The 17,725-nt window shown below is 46.8% G+C and overlaps 2 protein-coding genes across 5 annotated transcripts in view; both read left to right on the forward strand.

Moving 5' to 3' along the window:
• The window catches only part of Rbsn (rabenosyn, RAB effector), a 28,654-nt gene extending 24,279 nt beyond the window's left edge, over positions 1–4,375 (forward strand). For all 4 annotated transcript variants that reach the window (XM_008854927.3, XM_029557057.1, XM_008854928.3 and 1 more), the window contains exon 12: positions 640–4,375. In XM_008854927.3, the coding sequence (XP_008853149.1) occupies positions 640–1,788 (1,149 nt within the window). In that variant the 3' untranslated portion in view covers positions 1,789–4,375. The remainder of the gene's footprint in view (positions 1–639) is intronic.
• A 1,997-nt stretch (positions 4,376–6,372) lies between these two features.
• Positions 6,373–17,725, forward strand: Mrps25 (mitochondrial ribosomal protein S25). Its single transcript, XM_008854933.2, has 4 exons — positions 6,373–6,532; positions 10,524–10,630; positions 16,733–16,820; positions 17,365–17,725. The coding sequence occupies exons 1-4, from the start codon at positions 6,399–6,401 to the stop codon at positions 17,549–17,551; spliced, it is 516 nt and encodes a 171-aa protein (XP_008853155.1). The 5' UTR covers positions 6,373–6,398; the 3' UTR covers positions 17,552–17,725.

Consider the following 17,725-nt stretch of genomic DNA (forward strand, 5'->3'; position numbering starts at 1 on the left):
GTGTTCTTTTAGTATTTCTGCTGATTCTCTTCTGCCTAGATCACCATAGGGATTGGCAATTTTCCCTTTGGTTGGCTTGCTGGAGGTTCTCATAGAATACATTGGAATTTGCACTGTTAAACAGAACACAGTGGAGTATGATGGTACATTGCCTATATCTCAGCCCTCAGGAGGCTGAGACAAGAGGATTATAAGTTCTAGGCCAGCCTGGGCCACATAGTGAGACCACATATTTTACAAGAAAAATGAGGGTGCTAGAGTATAGTTCAGTGATAGAGTACCTGCTTAGCATGCTTGAGGCCCTGGGTTCCATCCCCAGTACCACAAGAAACAAAATGAGAACAAGAAATAACATGTATATTTAACATCATGTGAAATTTTATCATTATGTAGGTAAGGGTACTAGTGATGGAGATTTAGAAAGTGTGTAGCCAATGAAACTAAGATCAGGAATGTATTATTCCTAACTTAACTATTGTTATTTTTGAAAATCAAAGCCTGCCTCACCCCCTATGACTATCTTGTTTGAGCAGTTGGATTATCTTAGTTCAGAGGCAGGAAGGTGCTAGGCCCATAGATGGTGGCTGACAGGGTAGACTGTTGCTTACTGGTGACTGTGGTGGTGTTTGGTGTCCGCAGGCTGCCCTGGAGTCTCGGCGAGGTCTTGAGGAAAGGCAGAGTGGCTTGGCATCTCGTGCGGCCAATGGGGAAGTGACATCTCTCCGAAGGGGCTCTGCCCCCTTGAGAAAGGCTGAGGGCTGGCTCCCGTTGTCGGAAGGTCAGGGACAGAGTGAAGACCCTGATCCCCTCCTCCAGCAGATCCACAATATCACATCCTTCATCAGGCAGGCCAAGGCTGCAGGTCGCACAGATGAGGTGCGCACACTGCAGGAGAACCTGCGGCAGCTGCAGGATGAGTATGACCAGCAGCAGACTGAGAAGGCCATTGAGCTGTCCCGGAGGCAGGCAGAGGAGGAGGACCTGCAGCGGGAACAGCTTCAGATGCTCTGCCAGCGTGAATGGGAACGAGAACAGGAACTGTTCCGGGTGGCATCCCTGCATACACGGACTAGGTCCCTAGACTTTCGAGAAGTTGCACCCTTCCAGTTGGAGCCCAGTAGAGGGCCTCGCACTCACCTTGCTTATGCCTTAGATCTGGGCTCTTCCCCAGTTCAGGGCAGCTCAGCCCCTGAGACCCCTACACCTGGCTTAGCTCCAGCACCCATCCACATGTGGTCTGGGCCCCCAGCCCTTGGCCAGGAATTACTCCCCCAGAGCACCATGTCACAACAAAGTGATATATCCTCCCTCAATCCATTTGATGAGGAAGACCTCTCCAGCCCTACAGAGGAAGGTGCTGCCAGCCCTGCTCTAGAGGCTTTCCTGGGCCCTCCAGCTGCTGTCCCTAGGGAGTACAATCCTTTTGAGGAGGATGCTGAGGAAGAGGAGGCAGCGTTGGGGGTAAGGAATCCCTTCACTGACCCAGACAGTCCAGCTCCTAACCCCTTTGATGAAGATGACCAACCCCAGCCAAGGCCTTTGAGCCCACCTGCTCCTGGAAACCCCTTTGAGGAGTGCATCTGCACCAATCCCTTTGAGGTGGACAGTGACAGTGGCACAGAGGCCGAGGAGCACATCGAGGAGGATTTGCTCCTGCAGCAGATTGACAACATCAAGGCTTACATATTTGATGCCAAGCAGTGTGGCCGTCTGGACGAGGTGGAGGTGCTGACTGAGAACCTGCGGGAGCTGAAGTGTACCCTGGCCAAGCAGAAGGGGGGGTCTTGACTGACAACAGTGGGCAGGGACCTGATAGAGGTCTGGGCAGTAGGACAAGGCAGGGGCTACCAAGAGGGAGGAGAGAGGGTGGCCATCTGGATGTACACAGGTGAGGGACAGGAATGTACAGTTCTGTGCTGTGCACTTTGAAGCATTTCCACTACAGCTTAACAAGAACAGAAGAAAAAAAAAATCAGCATTCATTTGCTGTTTTTTCTGTGTTTTTTTTTTTAATTTAAAAATTATTTTTAATCGGGGTTTTCCTTTTTCAAGGAGGCTTTAACTTTATTTCTGAGATACATCTCAATGTAGATCTGTTAGGACAGGGCAGAAATGGCTGCTGGGCACCACTTGGTCTGTTTGTTGCTGCCTGTTCTCAGTCATGATGCAGGGCAGCCCTTGGCAGGTCCTGTACCCAAAGAGGCAGGATGGACACTATGAGCCATTGTTTGCTCCAGAAATCTGTCATTGGGCTGTGGACTCTTTCACCAGGGCTCTCCTCCCTCTCAGAACTGTCTGCTGGGCTGTAAGGGAGGTGCTGTTATGAAGGGGAAATCTGGACCCAGAGGGGCCCAGAGTGTCTTTTTATGGGGCAGGGGAGTGTTGCCAGCATGGTCCCATCACAGTTAAAGGAAGTAAAGTTCCCAGTGCAGGGGTATCTATGTGGCTTGAGTATGAAAAAGGACTGATAAATTTTTTGGTGGATGTTAGTATGATTTAGGAGAAGTTTCTGCTTGAGCAGTTGTCTGTTCCTTGGAAACTTCCCTTCAGGGCTTAGGCAGAAAGATTGTTCTTGGTCTCATTCAAGGGCTGGCTGACTAGTTCAGGAATTGTGATCAGGAAGCTTCTGTGGCGTATCGTCAAGAGAGGTATCCACTTTGAGTTAGAAGATAAATTCTAGTAAGTTCCAAGGCTGTCTGATCAGTCTTCTTCCCTGTGGTTCATTCTGACTTGGCACTGGTGAAATGTTTTCTTACTACTTTTAGTATTGAGAAATGGAAATACTTTGATGAACAGCCTAGGATCATTCCACATCCCTGAAGTACTTGAACTCTTTGATAGGACAGAAAGGGAAGTTGTGTAGCTTAGTATTTTGGTTTACAGGAACAGAGCCCTTGACTGACAGCTGACTCATAAGCTCCAGGTGTGCTAAGCTTTAGGTAGTTTCTGCAATGCCACTTGTCAGTTTATGGACAATAACTGACCACTAGTCACTTTATTAACTCTAGACCTTGGCTTCCATTGGTTACTGGTATGAGAGCTGAAATTCTTTTGTCACATTCTGATGAAGACCCATCTTGGTGTCAACCCCTGGGTGTAAAGATCTCCATTTTGGCAGCTCTAATCCCAATTCTTTAGCACCTGCTGGGCCTTTTGGCTGAATGAAAAAGTCTTATATGGGACTGTGGGAATGGGGGTGGGGTTGGTGCAAAGGACCCTTTGAGTTTTGCTGACAAATGTTTATAGGACTATGAATGGATTACTAGCACCAGCCAGTTGCCATCTTGCTGGTGCCATGGGCTGTTCTGCCATGTTCTGCTATGGCCTCTTTCTGAGTCCTGGGCCTTTGATGCTGTTACTTGGAATTCTGGGCATAGCAGGCATGTCCTTCTTTGCTTGGGCTGCCTTTTGTCTGACTGAAGAGGCAGCAGCCCTCTGTACAGAATGAAGCTCACTGCTGGTTTTCATTGGCATCGCTTTTCTTGTAAGACAAGTTCAAGCTTGTTATTCAGAGTGGTATGGTTGTAGACATTGCTTTTCTTATGAGAATGGGTTTCTTAATAAGCTGGATGATTCACTAAATGTACTCCTTCCCTGAACTCATGCCCAGGAAGTAGTCTGTGGCTGAGAGCACTGAGAAACACAACCGCTTTTAAAAACTGATTTTTAAAGACCCAACTCACTGAATATACTAAACTAACTAAAACCAGATCCTGGGGGTTTCACTGAGCTCTTCCATTGAATTCCTCCCTGGCCATATTCTCCTGTAGTTGTGACATGACAGGAGAGACCTCTCTACCTCTTGGCTGCACCACTTCCCAGAATTCATGTGGGCCAAGGTGGGATTATGGAGGGATTGACTGTAGAGAAAAATGGCCTATGAATGTAACCTCATCAAGTTCTTACCTCATGTAAACATTCATACTTTCTGAAGTCCTTCAGGTCAAACAGCTCCATCATGAGTGAAAGAGCAAGTTCTTGATGGGGTGTTGACCTGTGCCTAGACATAGGTCATGTTCATATGTGAAAGGGACTTTAGGGCTTCTGAAGCATCATGAGACACTGGCCTTTCCTTTGGAAGCCTTGCCTGTGCTCCCTGTCTAACACAGTAAGGGCCCTTACTCATTGTACTTATCACTCTACTGCTCATAACATCTTTTCAGATGCTAAAACGCTCCTCTAAATCATCATGAGTCATGTGGCATAGTTATGTGATGGGACTCATATTGAAAAGTTGGTGGTCTTCTTTAATAGGTCACAGACTGGAGGAGTGGGTTGTGTTGGTTATTTTATGGTGACTGTCAGCTTGATGGTCACTGATATGCATGTACTATGCTGGGGCCTTGTATCAGCTTTTATTAAAAAAATAAAACAAGCTGGGTGTGGTGGTCCTTCTCTCACTCCCCATGGGTCTGTAGGAAATAAGCTCACAACTGGAAGAGCTGCAAGATAGACAACAGAGGAACATCTATGGAAGCCAGAAGTTAAGAAGGGACACAAAAGGAAAGACACTACAGGAATTTGGAGCTTCTGATATCTACAGGTGCAGCAAACATTCAACACTCACTTTGCTAGCTAGAGGCTTATGTACCTCAGTTTCTGTTCCCCAGCACAACTAATGCTGCCCCACCAACAAATGGTTACAAGCATTCTAAAAGATGAGCTAAACTGAGGAGATAAAGCAAACTGAACCACTGATAGAAATGGCAGACAGGAAATTTGAACTGCTAATCATACAGAAACTAAGAAACAAATGACATAAGAACAGTTGAATGGGCTGGAGAGATGGCTCAGCAGTTAAGAACACTGGTTGTTCTTGCAGAAGACCGGGGTTTGAATCCCAGCACCCACATGGCACCTAACAAAGTCCATAACTCCAGTTCCAGAGGATCCAACAGCCTCTTCTCTCCTTTGCGGGCATTGTGCGACACAGGTACACTTACCTACATGCAGGCAATATACACATACACATAAAAAATAAAATATTAGAAAAAAAAACAGTTGGATGGCAGGCAGCCCTGCTATTGCTGTGCCTGCTTGTGCTCTTGCAGTACACTCAGCAAGCTTGCCTTTTTCTTAAAACAGTTCGGGGCTGGAGAGATGACTTAGGGGATGGCCACCTAGGTCTCCCAGGTTGTGAAGGTGCAAACATGAGGACCTGCGTTTGGATCCAGTACCCAGGTAAAATGCTGGGTGTGGTCATTTGTACCTATAACCCCAGCAATGTGGAGTATAAAGGAGGATTGCTGGGGCTTGCTAAGCCGAGCTCCAGGCTCAGTGAAAGACTCAAATGGAGAATGATAGAGCAGGACACCCAGCGCCCTCTTCTGGCGTCCATGTGTGCACACAGGTGGCTCCTGCCCTCCGGAGGAGCTGGATAATGTAAGCAGAGGTGAGAGCACTGAGTCAAAAGAAAGCACTGGAAATAAAAGATTAACAAATGGACAATCTTTTAGTGGGTTCATCAGTAGACAGTTCAGTGAAGTTGGGGAAGTCGGTGGAAACAACCTGCTGAAATGCAAAAAGGAAAGTTTAAAAGGAGCAGAATAGGACATTCAGGAACTATGAGGCAGTTTCAAAACATGTCATGCTGTTGGAATTCCAAAAGAAGAGAGAATAAGAACTTCCCAAGATTAGGTGCGATGTGGTTCACACCTATAATCCCTGATCGCTGGAGCAGAAGGAGGAGGATCAGGAGTTGAAGTCCAGCCTGGACTTGAACTGAAAACTGATACACACCAAACCAAAGATCCAGGAAGAGAACAGAGCAAGACAAATACTACAAATCTCCACTGTATATGTCAAACTGCACAAACCAAGCACAATTAAAAGAAAAATATTGAGAGAAGCCAGAAGGAAAAAAAAACATAAACGACAGTAAGATTTACGGTACATGTTCACTGCGACAAATGCGGAGGGAAATGTTGGGGGGTTGAACGAGGGAAAAGAACCAAGAAACACCCAGGAACCCTTTCGGACCTGGAGTTCAGCCTACGGCAGTCTTCACAAGTGAAGGAGCGAAGTCTTCCTGAGCCGCCTGAGCTTTGACTGGCTGTGGGGACTGACCGAGCCCAGAGTGGAGTGGCAGGCTGCACGCCAGAAAGAGCCCACATTCTTTTCTCCTTTGCAAATCAGATTTTTTTAAAAAAAAAGGTTAAATGTTAGAAATTGCGCAGTTCGAACATTTGATTTATGTAAGGTTGAAGCTACCAGCTGCCTTTAAACTCCAGCCCCTTACAAAACTCCGGAACACATTGAGGACCGCTCCGATCCCCGGCCCAGGACTACGAGTCCCAGGCTGCCCCGCGGCCGCGCTGCACACCGGGAGGCGTCTCCCGTGATTCCGCGCGGGTCAGGAGTCGCGCGGGGCTGCGGCCTGAGGGGCTCCTGTTACCACCATGCCCATGAAGGGCCGCTTCCCCATCCGCCGCACACTGCAGTACCTGGGCCGGGGCGATGTTGTATTCAAGGACGCGGTGAAGGTCATGACCGTGAACTACAACACGCACGGGGAGCTGGGCGAGGGCGCCAGGTCAGTGTGGCGCACGAGGTCGTGGTCAGACCGGGCTCCTCGGACGATCTGCTCCCGGGCTGATCTGAGGCCGGCCAGCTGCCCCATGACCCTTAGCCGCTCTTGAGTGGCCGGGGCAGCAGGTCTTGGGTCACGCCCAGCACTCAGCCGAGGCGCGGCTCTGGCCCCGGCTCTTCCACCTGTTGGATTTGGGCGATGTGGGGTTCAGTGAGAGAAGCAACTCCTGATGGAGATGATCTCAGCGAATCCTGACAGAAACCCGAGTGTCGTTCCCCCATCAGGGCTAGATAAGTTGCGGTTCTAGGTATCACAGCTGCGTGCGGGGCGAACAGGTGTGGAGTTGGAGAGAGGGAAAACGCGTTGTTAGCGGAGTGGTAGTTTCCGCACAGCACAGCAGCCTAGCTCAGCTAAGGGCAGTTCCCAACGGAAAGGTTTGACTCTTGAGCATGTCTTGAGCAGTTCCTCGGGCTCTTCGTGTACTCATTGTACATTTATTTAGCACCACGGAACGCTGGGCTGAGTACTGAATGCTGAGAATTCAGTAGTGACTGAGAATACTGACTGGAGAGGTTTTGTGGGAGGGATCTGAATGAGAGGAGAGCAGTGCCTTGTAGAGGGTGTCCCCGTGGAAAAGCTTTGACTGCAAGAGGACCAGAAGCTTTTCCTAGTTGTTTCTCTTGTTAGGTGTGATGGCTAATCCTGGGTGTCAACTTGACTGGATCTGCGATTAACTGATGACTCCAAGGAGTGAGGATCTGCTAGCCAGGGGTCAGCCAGGGAGGGCTTCTTGGAAGACTTGAGTCAGTGGACACCCAGATGCCCTTTCACAACGCGTTGAACAGTGTGATACCATAAGTCCCAGGGCCCAGCTTGGAAAATGATGGAAAGAACTGAGGCAAGCTGATGGGACTGTGTTGACCCAGAAGCACACGCCCTGCCCAAAGGGTTCTCACTGGCCTGGTATTGTGGGCTCTGGGGAGAATTCTTGATTTGTTAATGTGTCAACATTTCAATTTTTAAAATATGACTGCTTTTAAAATTCCATCAAAACAGGCCTATTAGCTCTGTACTTCCATTCTCACATACTTTAATACACGCCCCCCTCCCCCGCCCCATGAGTGGCATCCACACATTAGGCTTGGTTGATCCTAGTGATAAGGGCTTGCTGTCTCTCACCTAGCTGGCCAACCCCTGCTGTGCATGTGAGCTCAATATTTCTACCCTCCCTGAGACTTTCCTGCATTCCTAGTGGCCAGTGACTGCCCTGCAGCCCCTACTAGCATGGGTCTCTGTTGGGTGAGTGGGGAGATGCCTCCCCGAGAACCAGAGGCCCAGCCCTCCTCTACCAGAGGTTTGTGCTTTTAAGACAAAGACCTCAGGATGCAGTACATGATCATTTGAGTGACAGGCCTATGTGGTAGAAACCCAGAGCAAGCACAGCTGAGGCCTTTCCCTTAATTGTGTGACATTGGGGCAGTTCACCCCTAATCTCAGTTTCCTTTGTTGTAACACCCCAACTTCCAGGGTTGTGGTGGGGGAGGTGTTGGAGAATAAAGTGCCTGGCAGAGTACAATGGGTGCTGACCTTTGGTCACCATCCCTCAGCAAGAACCCTCAGAGCACATATGACCTAGTATGTCTCTAGGTCCTGGTTTATTTGCACAAGGTGCTGTAATGTTGGGCCATCACTCTGCTGTAGGGTGGGAAGGAACAGAGGTCTGAGAAGGCTAAGTTTGGCCTTTGAGCCTCCAGATGGTGTGCTGTGGGAGCTTCAGGGCCCTAAAGGCAGCAATTTTGAGTTCTTGGAGTTTTATGCCCATGTAATTAAATAACTTACTCAGAAAGCTTTTAATTTTTTGTGTGTATGTGTGTGGGTACATGTGTCTGGAGGCCATTGGAGAACCTTGGGTGTTGTTCCTGAGGAGCTTGTTCTCTTTGACACAGGGTCTCCTTGGCCAGGGGCACACATTCATCTAGGCTGGCCTGCAGGCCCTGGGGAGCCTCTTGATTCCACCTCCCCAGAGCTGGGAATACAAGAGCCACCATGCCTAGCTTTTTTTTTTTTTTCCCCTTAAGGGGCTTCTGGGGATCAAACTCAAGTCCTCATGCTTGTGCAACCACTGTACAAATTGAGCCCGTTTACTTACTGTTTTAGATTGGGCATTGCCTGCAGCCTTGCTGTGATGGAAGAAGAGGACACATGTGGTACCACTGCCCACCATCTGCATCTTATTCAGCCCACCCTCCCTAGAAGTTTACTTCCTGAGTTTGGAGAGAGCTAAAGTTCTCTGAGGAATTTAAATACTGAGAATACTCATTAGGTTACTGTGACTTTGTAAACAGACACACTTGAGCCAAAGACAGTACTATGATTATCTTCCTTTTTGTTTTTTGCAAATCCTTTTGTTTTGCCTGTAGTTGATAATTTCTGTTGCTTTATTTAATTGCAGATTCTGTCCTAGTTGTGGAAGTATCCTTAAGTTGTTATAGGCAGGCTTTCTATTGAGTTTTTAATTTCATCTGTGAAATTATTTTAGTGGTTTCAATCTGGACTGGTGGTGTAGTCTCATAATCTAGAGGGCTGTACACTTGGTATAACCTTTAAGGCACAGAGCAACCCCCTGCCCTGGGTCATGTGACTACAAAGTGAACACCAGGATCTGCAGTCAGGCAGAGTGGCTGAGACCAAGCTTCTGTCCTGTGCATCGCGAACCCTTTCTGTGGCTGGGGCAGGCTGAGCAGGAAGCAGGGATACCTTTGTTTTGAGTGGGGGCATTTGGAGAGCCTTTAATTTAGGGATTGCTTACAGTAGTGTGGGCAGGAGAGGGAAAAATGAAACTGCAAGGGACAGTGTGGTTTTCAGCCTAGACTGGAAGAGGTGAGGGAAGGGAATGTCTCTTGGAGCCTGGGAACCAAGAGGGCTGTCCACAGGGGCCTTTAGGCTGGACATGCCAGGGTTGAGCTAGGGAAAGAAGTAGCTGCCTTTACCTGTCATGCCTGCGCTGGTGCTTCCTACCACCCTTTGAACTCATGAAGCCAGACAGCAAGGTGCCTTTATAGTTGGTAGGTTCAGGATGGTGAGCAGGTGGCCAGGACTCAGTGTGCATAGGTGGGAGGAGCCTTGACTTTGCCTGTGTTCTAATTCTAAGCTGACCACCAAACAGGTCAAGGCAATTCACATGCACATGCACATATATTTTCCTTCCTGTGTAGCCCAGTCTAGTGGTAGCTGTTGCCTCTGTTGCTGTCAGTTTTACTAATGATGTGTGCAACTCTGTCTCAGGGGAATTATCCTTTTTAATGTTTTACAGACATTTTTCTTATGGTTTGGCAAATGTTAATGCTTTTTGTTTGAGCTAGATCTATGTAGCCTAGGTTGACCTTGGACTCCATCCTCCTGCCTCAGGCTCTGGAGTGCTGGGATCAAAGGTATGCAACACGCTCACCACCCCCTTCACCCACCGCAGATGTTGAATTTGTTTTTTGCATGTTTGCCATGTAAATATTTTATTGTAGTCAGTTACCTGATTTCAGTATTCTAAGTTTAAAGGTTTTTTTCTATGCCTGGATTGTAAACACTCCTGTAATATTCATGGTTTCATTCATTTTAAAATTGTGGCATAACCTAGATGCAGTGCAGCCAGTAAGGAGCCTTCTCAGTGACCTGTTCACTGTGCACATGGAGATGCAGGATCTGTGTGCGTACAGGACTCTCCCATGGCCTTGATACTGGGAGTTATGTGAATGCTATGGGGCGGGCACAGGTTTGTTTACCCTCCAGTGACTGACTATGACTAGAAGTCCCAATGGATGCGCTAGTGTTGGGGACACACCAGTGGAAGATCCCTGTGCCATCCTTATGGAGAAAGGTATATTTTTCCACCTGTTGGAGATAGGTTCCTCTTAGAATCTGAGGCAAACCCTAGACTTTATAGAAAAATGTATGAACAAAATTTTAGGGAAAAAATGGTTTCATTTTTTGCCTTTTGCAGGAAATTCGTTTTTTTCAACATCCCTCAGATCCAGTACAAGAATCCTTGGGTGCAGATCATGCTGTTTAAGAACATGACGCCATCGCCCTTCCTGCGGTTCTATCTAGGTGAGTGAGACACATAACTGCACAGTATAGGGACTGTTACTGGGGAGACTGAGAAGGATACCTTCTGCTCTTCCAGCCCTGTCTGGGTAGCAGTCAGGCTGTCTGAAACTACACTTTCACAATGCACAGCCCTTGGCTTCCTTGACGGGTGCACAGAAGCCACTGAGATCTGGACCTGTCTCCCTCGCCTATCCCTTCCCAGCTCATTTCCAGTTGTTTTCTGCCAGTCTCCCCACATTTCTTGCTGCTCTGTGCTGGTGTGCCTTTGCTTATGATGGCCCTTAGCCAGGTAGTCCCTTTCTGCCGGTCAGCTAGTGGAATGATAGTAGGCTGAGGATGTATGTTCAGTGATAGAGTGTGTGCTAGGCCTACACAAGGCCCTGGCTCCAGCCCCAGCACCGAAAAACCTCTGAACAAATATCCTTTAAGCCTAGTCTTGGCCCTCAGCTCCTGGTGCCCCTCTGTGCTGACCAGTCTCTTAAAAGCCACAGGTGCCCTTGCTCAGCACCATTCTTCATCCCACTAGGAGCTGGGTGTCTCTTTTCAGTTGAGTTTGGTGTAGACTGTCAGGTGTCTCACTGATACCCTGCTTGTTCATCCCATTGCCAGTTACTTGCAGCCCATCCTTTGCTCACCTCTGTGGTCCATGGTAGAACTGCCACAGGAAGAACCACCAATATTCAAATCTGCCTGTGTTGTGCGGATGGAGTGTTGCCCAGGGGCAGCCTGGGGCCAGGTGCTGAGAGGTTAGGGAGTCCTTAGGCTAAAAGCCCTGCTTGGTGGTATCGCATTCTTCGTGGGTGGGAGATAGAATAGACAGAAAAGCAGTGAGATGTTGGACAAGTGCTGTAAACATTAGGAACTTAGCTCGGTCTTGTGGAGAGAAGGTGGTCACAGGCCCTATGCTTGTGATTGAAGTCACTGCATGGAGCAGGGTGGAACTTTAGTGAGGGAACTACAAAGCAGTATGGTTGGGTGAGTATCCTGCACTCCCAAGGAGGATCAAGAGGTGTCGCTTTGGCATTCAGTCGCCTCCCCTAAAGGCTGCATGTTAGGACTTTTTGTTTGAGACTCACTCTGTAGCCCTGGTGGGCCTCAAACTCATAGCTGTCCTGCTTTAGCCTCTAAATGATTATGGACATGTGCCACTATGTTTGGCAGCTTTGTCTTAGAATTTCTTATCAACACAGTCTCTTAGGATAGCTTCTCCTTTTCTGGACACTGGGTCTGTGGGAGGAAAAGCCAGTGCCTGGCTGGCTGGGAGGTGCCCTAGCCATTCCAGGACCCTGCAGGCTCTGCCCATACATATGGCAAGATCATCTGCTTGTGCTGGTAGTTTCTCTGCCAGCCATGTATCCTGTGGGAAAGGGAAACTGTACCACAGGGATATGTCCTGGCCCCTAAGAATCAAAGCCTAAGCAAGGTCTTCTTTTGCAAAAATCCCTTTACTCATCCTGTTTTTGATAATTATCTAAGGATGGAACCCAGGCTCTTTAAAGTGCTAAGAATGAGCTCTACCCCCACAGCTACATCCTAGCCACTTTATCCTTTTTCTTTTTCAGAGACAAGGCCTCACTGTATTGCCCAGGCTGGCCTCAAACTCCTGGGCTCAAGTGATCTTCTGCTTAACTTCCTGTGTGCTGGAACCCTAAGTCTATGCTTAGTGCCCAGCTTTTCTTGATTAATTGCTTAGCAGTCATCCACTGTATGAATCTCCTGGTCCATTCATCTATTGATGAGCTTCATATGAGGGTTATAGAGTGTGGGTAGCAGGAAAGTGGTATATCCCACACCTGGGAAAGAGAATCTGGGTGGGAAGAGCTGTAGATGGGGACACAGCCTGAGAGAGGGGATTGGCCAGTCCAGGAGACATTCTAGCTTGGCACTGGACATAAGCAGCCAGAAGAGCACTGAACTGAGCAGCTAATACAGGGAGGCTGAGAAACCCGAGGTTGAGGGTCCATGTCTGTGGAGCAGGTTTTAGCTGTGTGACAAAGGGTGGAGGGTGTCACCTGACCAACAAGCTGGTGGCTCAGCCTTTCTTCCTCACATAGGCATTGCTGCCATCTTGGTATTCACCTTCATGAACTCATCAAGTCCTAGTGACCTAGAGGCCCCACTTGCACATGAGCAGGATTGGGGAATTGGAGTTTCCAATACATGAACTTTTGGAGTCATATTCAAACTAGCACTTTTACAAAGTTCCTTTTTTTATGTTCTAGTGTTCTAGGGGCTAGAGCATCAGAAGCCAATTTGGGCTGTTGTCATACTGTTGTTTATATGTGGTAGTTTGAGTGCAGTTTCTTGTCAGACAGTGCTCAGAGGGTAATTTGTAAGTCTGTGGCTTATATTCCCCGCAACCCCCCCCACCCAGTTTGGCACTGGCTGCCCTTGCCAAAGACCCAGGTTCAGTTCCTACCACCTACATGTTATCTAACAACTGTCTGTAACTCCAGTTCTAAGGGATCCAATGCCCTCTTTTGGCCTTCACGGGGACTGCACATACATGGTGCACTTACATACATGTAGGCAAATACTCATACATAAAAATACATCAAAAATTTTTTGTCTTGGTTTTTTGAGACTGGGTCTTCCTATAGTCCCAGCTGGCCTGGAACTTACCATGTAGAACAGGCTGGCCTACATCTAACTCCATCTGCTGCTCCCAAGTGCTGGGATTAAAGGCATGCACCACCATGCCCAACTTAAATAAGATTTTTTTTTCAAGTTTTAATTTCTATCAACTGTAGCTCATCTACTTCCTGTGTTTAATAGGTTTGTGGCCTGACTAGAACGCCTCTCATACCACAAAGCCACTCTTATTTCCTTAGGAGTACAATCACATTTTGTGCCTGTGATCATAAAAATTTTTTTGTGTCTCTGGTGCAGGTGCATGTGCCTGTGTGCACTTACACAGGCCAGAAAGGGTGTCCAGTGTATTCTTCCACTATCTACCAATTCCTTTGCAGCAGGGTCTCTCCATGAACCTGGGGCTCATGTTTTTTGCTAGGCTGGAATCCAGCAAGCCCTAGCTATCCTCCTGTCTCCACACCCCTTGAAGCCAGACTTGTTTGTTGGATGACAGGCTTGTTATGTGGGTGCTGGGATCTGAACTCTGGTCCTCATGATTGTTCTGTAAGCACTCTTAACCACTGAGCTATCTTTCCAGGCTGCTTGTGATAATTCTTATTTTCTGTGTACTAAGGCAGGAGTTGAAGTTGAGTTTCATTTTCTACATTTTGGAAGTCCAACTATTGAAGCATATGTTGGATTTCCATGGTATTTTTGTCCATAGTCAGCTGGCCATGATGAGGTACAGTTTGGTCTCTCCATGCTGTGGGATAGGACTGACAGGCTGCTGACATCTGCTGTAATCCTGGTAAACCAGGAAGTTTCCAGAAGAGGTAAATCCATAGCAACAAAGTGATAGCCAGGAGTGGGGAATAGAGTAACTGTGAAGGAGTACAGGGTTTCTGTTTGGATTATGAAAAATTATGGAGCTAGACAGTAGTAATGCTGTGATTATACAAAAAAACCGCTGAGTTGTATGTTTTGGTTAAAACAGTTAAGTTTTATGTTTTACTGTACACAAAGTTACCTGATTATATACTGAACTCTTTCACTGATCTTTGTATTGTAGCATTATATTGAAATTGGGTGCCATGACAACTCCCCACCCCCGGATATTTTATTAATCTACATCTTTTGCTTTTGAGCCAGGGGTCTAGCCTTGACTTTTTGGTCCTTCTGCCTTGGCCTGCTGTGTGCTGGGATTATATAAATTTAAGATGTCTGCCAGTTTCTAGAAAAAGGCTTGTTGTGGTTTTGTCACACTGAAATTATAAGTCATTTAATAGTACTGAGGATGCTGTGTTAGTAGCTTAAACATTTCTTTTTCTTGTGGTTTGGTGGAAATAACTACACAGAAGTGCAGCTGAGTTCTGCATTTGCACCTTGTCTCTTCTGACATTATTTCTAATAATTTTCTAAATTGCTTAAGATTTTCTATATACACTCTAATTACATCATCTTAGACCACAGAACAATACTTTCTTTGTATTTTCTTTTTTTTTTTTTCATTAGTTTACTGGCTTCAGCAGCAGAAATATTTTGCAGTTCCACAAGCAAGGTTTAAGTTACTCAGCATTGTCATTAGTACTTAAATTTTCTGGTTTTAAAAATTTTGGCCTCCACTGGTTGTGGTGGTGCACACCTTTAATCCCAGCACTTGCAAGGCAGATGCAGATCTCTGGTCTCCATAGGGAATTCAGTTCTATAGGCCAACTGGGGCTAGAGGGAGATTCTGTCTCAAAAGACAAAAAACAAAACAAAAAATTTTTATTTTATGTGTGTATTTTGCTTCCAAGTATGTAAGTGCACCCATGTGTGCAATGCCCGAGGAAGTCAGAAGAGGGTACAAGATACCCGGACCTGGGGTTAAGAATAGTTCTTAGCTGCCATGTGGGTGCTAGGAACCAAACCCAAACCCAAACCCAGGTCCTCTGCAAGAGCAGCCAGTGCTCAACTGCTAGACTATCTCTGCAGCCTCCTGTTCTGTTCCCCCGCCCCCCACTTTTTTCAGAGTCAGGTTATCTTACTGAATTGTGAGTTCATAAATACTCTGGATACAATTCTTTTGTCAGATACATATGCATGATTATTTTTCTCCCAGTCTCTAGCTAGTGGCATCTTCTGAAGTGAAAGTTTTGAATTTTAAATTAAATTTACTTTCTTTGTGGAACTCACTATGTAGACCAGGCTGGCCTTGAACTCACAGAGATCCACCTGCCTCTGCCTCCCGAGTGCTGGGATCAAAGGCGTGTGCCACACGCCTGGCATGGATCATGTTTTTAATATGCCTGAAAAAATATTGCTTTGGTAAGGTCATGAAGATTTTCGTTGTTTTTTTTTTTTTTCGTGTGCTGGGGATTGAACCCTAGGCCTTACCAGTGCTAGATAAGTGCTGTCTGCTGCTATATTCTCAGCCCTCTTCTGTAAGTTTTCTAAAAAGTTTTAGCTGGAACCAGTGAGAGGACCCAGTACAGGAACCTAGTGACTCCACAAATTCACCATTTAATTGCAACATGTGGACACATACATAATAGTTTTAGCTCTTAAATTTAGGTCTCTGGTTCATTTTGATTTTTTTTTCATAATGTGGGGTTACAGTCTAAATTCATTTATTTGCATTAATTCAGTTCCAGTATTTGTTGAAAAAACTATCTTAGTTGAAATTTTCTGGGGATGGAGAGTTGGTTCATCAGTTAAGAGCATTGACTGCTCTTGCAGAGGAACCAGGTTAATTCCCATTGCCCACATGGTGGGTAACAACCATCAACATTACTCCAGTTCTGATGCCCTCTTCTGACCTCTGTGGGCATTGCACGACACGGGTGCAGGCAATACACTCATAAAAATAATAAAAATTTAAAAAAGCATTCTCTTGGCATCTTTCCTGAAAACCAGCTGACTACAGATAAAAGAGCTTCTTTAACTTGAACTTGGTTCTGTTTTATTTGTGGTGTGTGCTGTTAGGGAAGCAGCTCATTATCTTGACTGCATAGTTTCTGGGTATAGGACACGTGGAGAGCCAGCATCCCCCTTTGCTTGGTTGCTGGGTATTGAGTGTAGGGTCTTGGGGTGGCTCAGTGCTCTATCCTGTATACCCCAGCTTTCTCATTTTCTTATTTTTCAGAATTGTGATTTTTTTCATTTCCACATGAATTGTAGACTAATTTTGTTAAGTTTCTAAAAAACTGTATTGTGGTAGGAGGGAGACTGTACTGAATCAATGAGTTTAACATAGAATAGCTTTTTATTAAAATTGTATGTTTTTTGTATATACTTCAGTTTGTCTACATGTCTTAATGCTGATTATCAGTTATTTAAAAATATTATTGAACTATTTCTGTCAGTAAAAGTAAATTGAAGACAGGGTTTCAGTGTGTAGCCTAGGCTGGTCTTGAACTGTCCATCATCCAGCAGGATGCTTCTGCTTTTTGAGGCTATAGGCATGCGCCACCACACCTGACAGTTCCAGCCTTTTGAGGTTGAGACATTTGCTTCAGTCCTTAGTTTCTCCTCTGTGCCTCTTGTTTGCAGATTCTGGGGAGCAGGTCCTAGTGGATGTGGAGACCAAGAGTAATAAGGAGATCATGGAGCACATCAGGAGAATCTTGGGGAAGAATGAGTGAGTTGCCCAAAGAATGTGAGGGAGAAGGAAGAGGGTGTGTAGGGAAGGTGTGGGGAAGAAAGATTCTCTAGCTCCAGTCAATAACATGAGCTTGGGCAGTAGCATCAATTTGGGTTTGGTCTTACTGGTCACCAGTGTGTGAATTGAAGTCACCAAATCTCTTGTCTACTTCCTTGCTGTGAGGGTGAACAAGGGAAACTTGGATCCTGGTCTCAAAATTCCCTTTGTTTCTCTGAATGAGGAAGGGCAGGAAGAAAGAGAGGGAAGCCAAGAAAGTCTCTAAAATGAGAGACTCCTTTGCCTTGTGATTGATCTCATGGGTTGCTCCAGTGGTCAGGGGACTGCAGCCAGGTGCTTCCTGGTGCCCTTCCCCTCTCCCTCACACGGAGGCCACCTGAAGTCTGTCTTCTGCCTCAGGTTGAGGGATCAAAGGTGAGCTGTGGACAGGGTAGAAGGTGAGAAAGTGTGGTGTCTCAGCTTAGGAGTGGTGCTTTCCCTGAGCCCCTGATCATGCCTGGCTGCTCTGTGTGCTCCTTGGCAGGAAAACTCTCAGGGAGGAGGAACTGGAGAAGCAGCAGCGCTCTCATCCAGCCAACTTTGGCCCTCGGAAATACTGCCTGCGGGAATGCATGTGCGAAGTGGAAGGGCAGGTGCCCTGCCCTGCCCTGGTGCCCTTACCCAAGGAGATGACAGGGAAGTACAAAGCTTCTCTGACAGCTCAGGACTAAGCAAGGTCACTGGGCTGGACTGATAATGGAGACGGGTTACATTGGCACCACAGATGATGGAGATCTCTCTGCCATGTAAAGGCCGGCTCACACACCTTTGTAAAGGACATGGGGAGAGGGCCAGGGTTGCCAGCTGCTGAACAGATGCCAATAAAAGATTTAGTATAACATGCA

Source organism: Nannospalax galili, unplaced genomic scaffold (genome assembly GCF_000622305.1).
Source record: "Nannospalax galili isolate Female #2095 unplaced genomic scaffold, S.galili_v1.0 scaffold406, whole genome shotgun sequence".
In the NCBI taxonomy this organism is placed as follows: domain Eukaryota; kingdom Metazoa; phylum Chordata; class Mammalia; order Rodentia; family Spalacidae; genus Nannospalax; species Nannospalax galili.

Bases quoted from the DNA above. Each gene is read 5' to 3' on its own strand.
- Mrps25 (XM_008854933.2), top strand. From the start codon at position 6,399: ATGCCCATGAAGGGCCGCTTCCCCATCCGCCGCACACTGCAGTACCTG. The intron at 6,533-10,523 runs GTCAGTGTGGCG...TGCCTTTTGCAG, and splicing joins GAGCTGGGCGAGGGCGCCAG to GAAATTCGTTTTTTTCAACA. The intron at 16,821-17,364 runs GTGAGTTGCCCA...GCTCCTTGGCAG, and splicing joins AGAATCTTGGGGAAGAATGA to GAAAACTCTCAGGGAGGAGG.